This window comes from Prionailurus viverrinus, chromosome E2 (assembly GCF_022837055.1).
Source record: "Prionailurus viverrinus isolate Anna chromosome E2, UM_Priviv_1.0, whole genome shotgun sequence".
Classification (NCBI taxonomy): Eukaryota; Metazoa; Chordata; class Mammalia; order Carnivora; family Felidae; genus Prionailurus; species Prionailurus viverrinus.
Window position 1 is genome coordinate 3,739,185 of NC_062575.1, and position 11,000 is coordinate 3,750,184.

At 43.1% G+C, this 11,000-nt stretch overlaps 1 protein-coding gene across 2 annotated transcripts; it reads right to left on the minus strand.

Annotated features, from left to right (window-relative positions):
- Window positions 1-1,024: 1,024 nt before the first annotated feature.
- On the minus strand, window positions 1,025-11,000 carry FCAR (Fc alpha receptor). 2 transcript variants are annotated; one of them, XM_047836411.1, is made up of 6 exons: window positions 10,903-11,000; window positions 10,453-10,488; window positions 7,015-7,299; window positions 4,892-5,179; window positions 2,258-2,465; window positions 1,025-1,376 (listed from the first exon to the last, which is right to left on the minus strand). In XM_047836411.1, the coding sequence occupies exons 1-6, from the start codon at window positions 10,934-10,936 to the stop codon at window positions 1,319-1,321; spliced, it is 909 nt and encodes a 302-aa protein (XP_047692367.1). In that variant the 5' UTR covers window positions 10,937-11,000; the 3' UTR covers window positions 1,025-1,318. The 2 variants fall into 2 exon arrangements, with proteins under 2 accessions (XP_047692367.1, XP_047692366.1); XM_047836410.1 differs by lacking the exon at window positions 1,025-1,376 and having other exon boundaries at window positions 2,072-2,465.

Below are 11,000 nucleotides of genomic sequence, written 5' to 3' on the forward strand. Positions count from 1 at the left end.
AACCTGCTGGCACCAGAGAGGATCAGGCTAACATCTCCATGGCATGGCCCTAGTTGGGGTGGGATCTGGACTTTAGAGAATGGGTCTAGCCTCAGTTTCCTGATGGGTTTCCTCTCTACTTACTATTTTAATAATTTACACATGCATAATGACAGTTCTATATCTCAAGTGTTTTGGTGTGCTAGTTCTCCCCTTATATGTTGAGGGTTCTTTGTTTCTTCACGAAGTTTGCAATATTTTATTGCTGGTCATTTATGGGTCAACTTTTTGCAAATTGTGGTAAGATATACATAACCAAATTTTACCATTTTAACTACTTTTTTATTGTAGCAAAAAAAATACATAACATGAAATTCACCATCTTCACCAAGTCTAAGTATACAGTTCAGTAGTGTGCAGTACGTTTCATTTTTAAGTAATCTCTACACCCAATATGGGGCTCAAACTCACAACCCTGAGATCAAGTGTCGCACACTCCACTGCTGAGCCGGCCAGGCGCCCTTCAAATCATATCATTTCTAAGCCTCTGTTTGTTCACGTGACACATGGATTGATTAAAATAAAATTCACAGGGCTGTAGTAAGCTTTTGTAAATGAAATGACTAACAAAAAGCCCAACATAGAGGTGAAGGTCATGGAATATAAGTCCTCACACTCTTTTCCCCAAGCCATGCCTTCCATTTAAGCTAAATCAGCCCAATATATGAAGTATCAAAGGTAAATGCACCCACCATTCAGTGCCTGGAATAAAAAAGGCAAAGCAGAATTTATTTTTACTCTGTTAAGAGAGTTATGCTGGCTAGACATGAAGCTTCTGAGTCTCTGAGCAGAGCCTACAGGGTTTTTGGGAAATATGGATTCTCAGGGCCTCTTGTGGATTGGCATCATCTGTAAAAGATGTTTATTGAAGGGGGACTTTATTTTATTTTATTTTTTATTTTTTAAAATTTACATCCAAATTAGTTAGCATGTAGTGAAACAATGATTTCAGGAGTAGATTCCTTAATGCCCCTTACTTATTTAGCCCATCCCTGCTCCCACAATCCCTCCAGTAACTCTTCCTTCTCTGTATTTAAGAGTCTCTTATGTTTTGTCCCCCTCCCTGTTTTTATATTATTTTTGTTTCCCTTCTGAAGGGTTGGCTGTCACTCACAGGTGCAGTTACTGAAGTAAATCCGTTTCTGATTGGCTGACATTTAGAAGCAAGGAGCTGATAGGTTGAATCACTAGGGCGTTTTTCATTGAGGGGAGTGGTCATTGCTGATGGGTGAAAAACTGGTTCCTGTGGCTTTTTGTCATCATGGCTACCAGTCTTTTTCTAGGAGGGGAGGGTCTTTTTATTCCCCGGTTTACAGTATGCTTTTCCACACAAGGCCCTGGTGTGGACACAACCAAGTGTGTGAAGTTGATCCTATCTCTCTGTGGAATCAAATCTCATTGCATCTCTCAGGTCCAAATCCTGGCTCTGATGTAAAGTCTCTGATTAGCCTTCCTCTGAAACTGTGGCACTTCCTCGTGGTTTTATCTGGCCCAATATCTAACATGTCCTTCATCAACTTATTTGTTCATAATCTGAATAAATATTTCCAGTATTTTATGTTTTGCATACCTCACGATAGATACTACAAAGAGATGATTCGATAGACTAGGCAGCTCAAAGGACTGAGATAACCCAGAGGAGATGCTTGTTGGGGCTGTTTTCACAAGTCTATCAACTTTGCATTGGAGGCATGAGACATCTTGAAATGTTAGTTTCATAAGAACAGGAAAGTCTTTTTAACAACAGGGAAAGCATGTGTTAATACACAAATGTCATCGTAGGGAAAACTAGAAGCACTCATGTCATGGGAAATATGGTATGTTGAACGGACAGTATTAATAATTAATTGGTGGTATTAATAATTAATGTCATTCTGAATGTTAAGGTCTTACCTAGGAGGATGTAAGGGTACCTGGTTTGGCTGATAAATTCAAGACAGATTAAAGTCTTGAGCCAGACCTTCTGTAGAGGCTGGAAAAAAAATCAGGATTGAGAACTAGGAATACTTTGAATAATTTTTATCACAGACAAGACTGTACCGAGGATTTTATCACCAAATCTAGAAAAGTGGTGTACAACTGTATTAGATACATATAAGAAAATACGATTGGATTGGTTTGAAAATGGATCCAAAATTGTCAGTGCCTCTTTCTCCCTTATGTTCTCCCAGGGCTCCACAAGTGCTGACTCATTTCTCTTTCAGTGACAGGTGGCTACCTGGTGTCTCTTAAGGCTTTGTCCAAAGGTCCAGTCTGACATTTGTGTTTACTCCGGCTCAGTTCAGGAAAATCTGGCCAGTCTTCCTTGTTTGGAACCTTATGGCTGTGCCAATTTCCAATGACTATGGCCAAGAGAGCCACAAGGACCAGTCCTGCCACGCCCATTCGGATCAAATTCTCCATTGTGTAATCTTGGTTCATTATATCTGTGGACATAATTCAAAGGAGATGAGCAATCATTGGTCATGTTCCATTTCATCCCAACACAGAGCCCTGAAAAGGAGCTCATTTCCCTGTTTGTGCTTCCACTAAACCCCCACCCTCAATAAGCTCATGCATTCACGAGTGCCATACTTAGTCTGTGAGCCTGGATCCAAGGGGCATCTTGTGAACAGGAAAGGAGGTGATTATGGGGATGTTGTGTTGGCTCTTGAATCCCTCTTCATGTAGTAATTTCCCTCAAAGTCTAGTCAAAGCCTTGCAGTCAAATGTTCTGCTCCTGAGCTATATCCTCTACATGCACCCCAATGTTTATAGAAGCACAATCAATAATAGCCAAAGTATGGAAAGAGCCCAAATGCCCATTGACTGGTGAATGGATACAAAGATGTGGTGTATATATATACAATAGAATATTACTCAGTGATAAAAAAGAATGAAATCTTGCCATTTGCAACAACATAGATCCAACCAAAGTGTATTATGCTAAGCGAATGAGTCCATCAGAGAAAGACAAATATCGTATGATTTCATTCATATATGGAATTTAAGAAACACAAAAGATGAACATATAGGAAGGAAAGGAAAAATAAGATAAAAACAGAGAGGAGGCAAACTATAAGAGACTCTTAGATACAGAGAACAACCTGAGTGTTGCTGGAGAGGAGGTTGTGGGGCGGGGTGGTGAGCCAAATGGGTGATAGACATTAAGGAGAACGCTTGTTGGGATGAGTATTGGGTATCATATGTAAGTGATGAATCATTGGGTTCTACTCCTGAAGCCAAGACTACAATGTATGTTAACTACCTTGAATTTAAATAAATAAATTAAATTTAAAAACCCACAGCCTTGCAACACATTCATGTATTCAGAATAGTACATTTTCTCTACACTTTCCTCACCCCACATAACAATTTGTGTTCCTCTTCCATGCGTGACAAAGGATATGGTATGGTTGGTATCTGGGAAGTAGCTAGGAGAATGTCTTCAGATAATCTTTGGTAAAATTTATCTACACTCTTGTGTGACTGTTCACTAGACATTGCTGTTCTCTGAAACTTTAAAAAAATTTTCTTCATTTGTTATATGGGCTTCATAGGCCTATGTGCCAGGAATTAATAAAGTACTGTGAGATTACAATGCTCATAAATTGTAGTAACTCTCTCTGGTTAAAATACAGAAATTAGGGGCACCTGGGTGGCTCAGTCGGTTAAGTCCGACTTTAGCTCAGGTCATGATTTCATGGTTCGTGAGTTCAAGCCCCACTGTCAGAGCAGGGTCTGCTTCAAATCCTCTGTCCCCTTCTCTCTCTGCCCCTCCCCCTCTCGTGCTCTCCCTCTCCCTCTCTCAAAAATAAATAGACATTAATAAATACAGAAATTAATTTCAAACGGATTTGGATTTTCAGATTAGAAGATAATACAAGATAGTATCATCCCGACACTGGGACAGATGATTTTTAAAACAAGACAAGGTGACTATCTACTCTAAAGAAAAAGACTAATAGATTCACTCCTCCTCCATCGACGCCCAACTATCCATGCACTGTTAAATGAAAAGAGCACTCTAGCCTGTATGATCTTACAGAGCCATGACTACTGTATCTGCTCAGCTTGTGGAGTGATCGGACAAAGTGGCCACAGGAGATGAATGCAGTCAGCTCACTCAGCGGTCACCTCACTCAGCGGTCAGCAGTTACTTTCTTTTGCTCGAACTTGTCTTCTCTCGCTGAGCTGAGTGATGCAAACAGTATAATAATTGGGCTTATGCTAGAGTCTCTAGCCAATCACTCAGAGTGGAGTCTAGTACTGAAGGTCAGTTTAAGGGTTCCCAGATGCAGCTAAGCATATGAAAAAAGAGAAGTGGGTCAGTCTAAGGTGGTGTCTGGGATCTATGTCTCAACCACACCCCTTAACATGATTCTAAACGTTGGACTCTCCATTCTCAACAGACCACATGTTTTTTTTTTAATTGTTCTTTAATGTTTATTTATTTTTGAGAGAGAGAGAGAGAGAGAGAGAGAGACAGGGCATGAGCGGGAGAGGGGCAGAAAGAGAGAGAGGGAGACACAGAATCCTTAGCAGGCTCCAGGCTCTGAGATGTCAGCACAGAGCCAGACTCGGAGCTCAAACTCATGAACTGTGAGATCATGACCTGAGCCGAAGTCAGATGCTCAACTGACTGAGCCACCCAAGTGCCCCCAGACCACGTTTTTAAAGGGCACTGTCTACAGAACTCTCGGAGAGGATGTGAATGTTGAATGGGGTGTGGATGAAAGTCTTTTTCTCTTCACAGTCCTCTGCTTAATGGCCCTCTACTACCCCACTGTTTTTTCTCAGTGTACCTTCCATATTCCTGCCTAATGCCAAGGCCCCAAGAGGAGGATTCAGGGCTGGACTGGGGTGCACCTACCTGTGACCACAAGCCCCAGGGCATCACTGGGGGCTGACCACACATAAGGGCTGCCACTGTACCAACCATAGCACCTGTAGTTCCCTGAGAAGTTGTGGTTCACAGGGCCTAGAATAAAGTTGCCTTGGTGTACCCCATTTTGGTGCTGTGACAGGGCGGCTCCTCCTTCTTTTGTCAGTGAAAATCTATCAAATGGGATGTCTGTTGAGCTGCACTGCAGGGAAATATTCTCTCCCAGCATCACCACCATGCCCTGCACTGCTGAGAGGGAGGGTTTGTCGTACAAGCCTTAAAGAAAAGAGAGTGAGCTATTAGCAAGATTTTTCATCCTTTTCCCTTTATCCTCAACACTCATGTTGGGTCCATCCTAAGGGAAGGCAAGATGCTGATATTCCTTGATTCAAAGGAATGGGAGGTGGGAACTTCCCATTTTCCTACCCCAGGACATATACTCTGTCCCAAATTATTGCAGACGGGGCTGAGCAAACAAGCAGCCTGTGAGACTTGGGTGAGATACCATTTTCAAGAGATAGAGATCTTGTTTCTAAAGCCACAAGACCCACATGATTCTGTTCCCAATTACAACCTGTGGGGCTTTCCCCCACACCACAGGAAATTCTGAGACACCCACTGGGCATCCCATAATTCAACTTAATTCTGACATTATCTCCCTGGAGATAATGTCAGATCCCATAGGTTAGGAGCTCAGTCCTATGCGACCACCCCCACTTCAGATGCCAATCACAAGCCCTTGCTGTCACCTGTGCTTCTGACGGAATGGCTATAAATCAGAAGTTCCCAGAACTCCTTCCTTGGGTTCACTTAATTTGCTAGAATGGCTTATAGAACTCAGGAAATCAGTTTACCCACTATATCACTGGTTTATTCTAAAGGATGAAATCAGGGACAGCCAAATGGGAGAGATAAATAAGGCCCAGGTGCCATATCCTTGTGCCCTGCTCTACCAGTACCTCCTTGTGCTTCCCAACCTGGATTCTCTCCTTTTGGGTTCTTATGGAGGCTTCATTACATAGGCATGATTGATTGAACCTTTGGCCATTGGTGATTGATTCAATCTCCAGCCCCTCTCCTCTCCTTGGAGGTAGTCCAAAAGTTATCTCTTTGACATAACTTCAGGAGTGGTCAAAAGGGGGTTGTTAGGAATATTAAAACATCTTTGTCATTCATATAACTCAGGAAATTCCAAGGGATTTAGGAGCTCTGTGCCAGGAACAGGAATGAAGACCATATATATAGTTCTTACTATAAATCACAATATCACAAGCCACATGTTAAGGAAAAGGGCGGATAGTATCCAAAGAATTTGAGGAGCTATGTCAGGGACAGAGAGAGTCGACATTATGTAAAAAGAATGTCAGCAGGTAGAAATTCAGGGTGGACTCTTCTAGAAAAAAGATGCTTCTAGAAGCACAGGGTCAAGCCACCTTGAAGAGAGAGAGGGCTTAAAACCAAGGGCTGGATTCATGCAGGGAGCATAGGGAGCATAACTATCTCACCTGCCTCAGGTACAGGCTGCATATAATGATTTCCTTCCATATGGAAAGGGTTGGGAGAGAAACCTGCCTATGCCACCTCAGCCAGGTGCTCAATCTCAGCATCAACAGCCATATTCATTTGCATGGTATGTACCCTCAGTGTGATGTGGTGAAAATGTCACTGTGCTTCTGTGGTCTCCCTCACAGTGATCCAATGACCCCAGCAACTTCCAGACAACTTCCAATATTGGGACATTCTGCAAAATACCTGACCGGCACTCCTTAAAACTTCCACATCCAAGGGGAACCTAAGCAGACATGATAACTCTATGCAGCGTGGGATAGGATCCTGGGACAGATGGACTCTGGATAAAAGCTAAGGAAATCTAAATAAACTGCGGACTTCAGTGCATGCTACGTTATCCATATTGATTCATTAATAGGAAGAAAAGTCCGTACTAATGGAAGATGTTAACAGCAGGGGAGAGTGGGTGACAGGTCTATGGGAATGCCTTTGTCTTATCTTCTCAACTTTTCTGTAAACCCAAACTGTTCTAAAAGTAAAGCCTTTGAAAGAATAAGAAAGAAACAACACCCAAGGGCTGGAGACGCTGGATGTGTCCTCACCTGTCACCACCAGCTCCAGGGTTTTGCTGTGCTCCGATAATTTGTACTCTTTTCTATATTGGCACTGATAATGCCCTGCAGTGTTGGTATTCATGTGGCTAATGAGGAATTCAGCCTTCTCCTGAAATCCCAATTTCTTCTCTACCACCTCAAATGTGGGGTTTCTCAGGATTTCCAGTTGGTACAAGTAAGACTCAGGAGTCCCCCAACACAGGATCTTCACAGACTCATTCCAGGGAATCACAGAACCAGGTGTGGCAGATATAATAGGAATGGGAAAATACCCTGGAAGAAAATAGAGCCCAGAGTTAGGTGCCGGCCATGGAGAAACTATAGTGCTTTTCTTCTCTGTGGGGGAAATGCAAATAAGTTAAGGTCTGAAAGACCCAGGATTCCTTTCTTTTTAAAATCTTTTCTTTTTTTTTTTTTGGCATATTTCAATTGTAGTAAAATATATATAACATAAAATTCACCATTTCAATAATTAATTTTTTTTTTATTTTAGAGAAAGTGAGAGCACGAGTGGGGCAGAGGGGCAGAGCAGAGAGAAAGAGAATCTCAAGGAGGCTTCATGCTCATCATGGAGCCCAACCCGGGGCTCAATCCCATGACCCTTGGATCATGACCTGAGCTGAAATCGAGTCAGCTGTTCAATGCACGGGGCCACCCAGGTGCCCCTCGACCATTTTTTAAGTGTACAGTTCAATGGAATTAATTACATTCATCATATTGCACAACCATGACCTCTATTTTCAGAATTTTTTCATGACTCCAAACAGAAACTCTGTAACTATTAGGCAATAACTCCCCATTCCTCTTTCCACATCTGATCTACTTCCTGTCTATGAATTTGCCCATTTAAGGTACCCCGTATCAAATACAGTATTTGTTTTTCCATGTCTGGTGTATTGCACTTATCATAATATCTTCGAGGTTCATGCATGTGTACCACGTGTCAGAATACCCTTCTTTTTGATGGCTAAGTCATATTCCCTTGTATGTGTAGACCACATTTTGATTATCCACTCATGCCAATGAAGATTTGGATTGTTTCTATCTTTTGCTATTGTGAATAATGCTGCTGTGACCATTGGTGTACAAATCTCTGTTCAAGTTCCTGTTTTCAATTCCTTTGGTTGTATATGTAGGAGTGGAATTGCTAGATCACATGATAATTCTGTTTAGCCTTTTGAGGAACTGAACCCCTTCCTTTTCACATGTTCATTTTCTTTTTGAGGTGAAGTTCACATAACATACAATTAACCATTTTTAAAGTGTATGATTCTGTGGCATTTGGCGCATTCACAATGTTGTCCAATCATCACCTCCATCTTCTTGCATTTTTATCACCCCAAAGGAGACCCTGTATACACCAAGAGGTCACTCCCCACTCTACCTTCCCACAGCCCTTAGCAACCACTAGTCTGCCACAAAGTCTGTTTGGTGTTCCGTTGCCATGGCAACCCTCATGAACAACTCCAACCCTGCTGGTTCCTTTATCAAGATGTATCATCTCTTTTAGATCTGATAGTGGTGTGCTCAACTGCAGCTCTGTGAGGAGGTGTGGGGGGTGGAGGGTAGAAAGGGGATTTGCCATTCTCATGAGGATTGCTGTGAAGGAAGACCAACTTGCTACAGGTGGCTGTGGAAGGTGTTGACTGTATTTACCAAAAATTGCAGGACTTCCTTTTATTTAATAGTATTCGCTCACCAATACCTCCATGCTTTTGTTCTTCCAAAACAGATGAAGAGATCATGGATATCTCCATTAATGCAGATACAATGTTTATTTAATATAATGACCTAAACCAGTGGTTCTCAACAGGAGGCAATTTTGCCTCCCAGGGGACAATTCAGTAATGCCTAGGGACATTTTTGGTTGTCACATGGGGGCAGAAGGACTGTTGGCATCTTCTGGGTAAAGGCCAGGGATCTTACAATGCACAGGACTTCCCTCCAAACAACACCTGCTCCCAACTGTCAATAGGACTGAGGTTGGGAAACCCTGACCTAAACAACCTGGTTAAGACCTTTAGGGGAATGATAATATGGGAAGTGTCAGGTACTACTTTTAAAAATAGACAAGTGTTCGGGGCGCCTGGGTGGCGCAGTCGGTTAAGTGTCCGACTTCAGCCAGGTCACGATCTCGCGGTCCGTGAGTTCGACCCCCGCGTCGGGCTCTGGGCTGATGGCTCAGAGCCTGGAGCCTGTTTCCGATTCTGTGTCTCCCTCTCTCTCTGCCCCTCCCCCGTTCATGCTCTGTCTCTCTCTGTGCCAAAAATAAATAAACGTTGAAAAAAAATTAAAAAAAAAATAGACAAGTGTAGGGCCACCTGGGTGGTTCAGTTGGTTGAGCCTCCGACTTCAGCTCAGGTCACGATCTCGCAGTCTGTGAGTTCAAGCCCTGTGTCGGGCTCTGTGCTGACAGCCCAGAGCCTGGAGGCTTCTGATTCTGTGTCTCCCTGTCTCTCTGCTCCTCTCCCATTGTGCTCTGTTTCTCTCTCAAAAATAAACATTAAAAAAATAGGCAAGTATATAATCACAGGTCATGACATACAGTCTGCAGTACAGAGACACAGATCTTGGAAATCTGATAACAGATGTGAGAGTTCAGCTGATACATGAGGATGAGTAGCCTAGGCGATGTGGACAGACAGGTTAGGAGCATTGTGGATCACAGGAACAACAGGAGAAGGTCCTGGATAATAAAGTACAAATAAGTATGGGACACATGAAAACAAGGTCAGAGTGACTGAGGAGCAGAGACTCGGTGGGAGAATGGAAAATGGGCTTGGGGGAGCAGAAGCAGCCCAGCACAGCTAGGGAGCCACGGCCATGGCCATGTCAGTAGGTTTATCTGAAGTTAGACCCCTGATGGGTTCTATGAAGGTGGTAAACATACTTGTGTTTTAAACACACAAGTAATTCAGACTACAGTCTTTAGAATGAACTGGAAGAGAAAAGACATGGATAGATATGGGATTCCATCCAAGGCAGTAACAGAGGTGACTGAATATACAGTTGTAATTGAGAGCTATTTCATACTAGTACACAGACTGCACAGGAGGGAAGGACTAAGGCAACATCTTGCTGAGTGAAGCAAAGTGGAGAGAGTGGAGAGAATCAGGTTGTGAAAACAAGTAGGTCTGACATAGGAACAGATATTGGGCAATCACTGATGGCTCCCAACTTCCTCACCCTTGCAGTTGTGAACATTCAGTGAAATACATGTCTTAGATATGGAACAGACAGCCTCATGGAAGCAATCACTAAACCCAGGGCTGAGTATGATGCTTTTGAGGGGTCTGGAGAGGGGGGCACAGCAGAGATGGCTTAAATGGGGAATAAAATTGGAATTCATTTGGGCTTTTGACTGTCTTTTCAACCCTTCTGTTCCAAAGTAGAAGGTGTCTGGGAAAGATTTAGGGGAACACTTACCTTCCTGTGCCCAAAGCTTCTGGCTCAGACAGAGCACTGGAAGAGAAAGATTCACAAAAGATCAGTTTTCCAGTTTCAACAGTAGTCCTTGTTCCAATTCATGCTGACTAATGACATGCAGGGTGTCAATTTTTTCCCCCCACAGAAAGGATAGTTTTAAGGTTCATCTTTTAGTTTTACCTCCTAGATTCCAGGCCACAAGGCTCTCATCTATAGGAACTCTGGACCCACCATGGATCTCTAGACAGCATGATGTGGGTTGAACAGGCCCCACAAGCCACTTGGACTTGAGCAGACACAGTTACAGACATCTGAACAAGGCCCAACTCTCTACTAAGGAGGCCAGAATCTCCTTGGCAGCCACTAAAGTCACTGAGTCCTCATAGTAAGAGGACATGGACAGTTTTGGGACATCTTCCCCCCCTGACCCAGTTGCATTACAGGACTCACCGAGACAGAGATGGATGGTGTCTCTGGGGGCCATGATTCTGTCAGAACCTCAGCCCAGTTAGTCTCTTGTTGGGGCACATTAGCAGAATGACAGATCC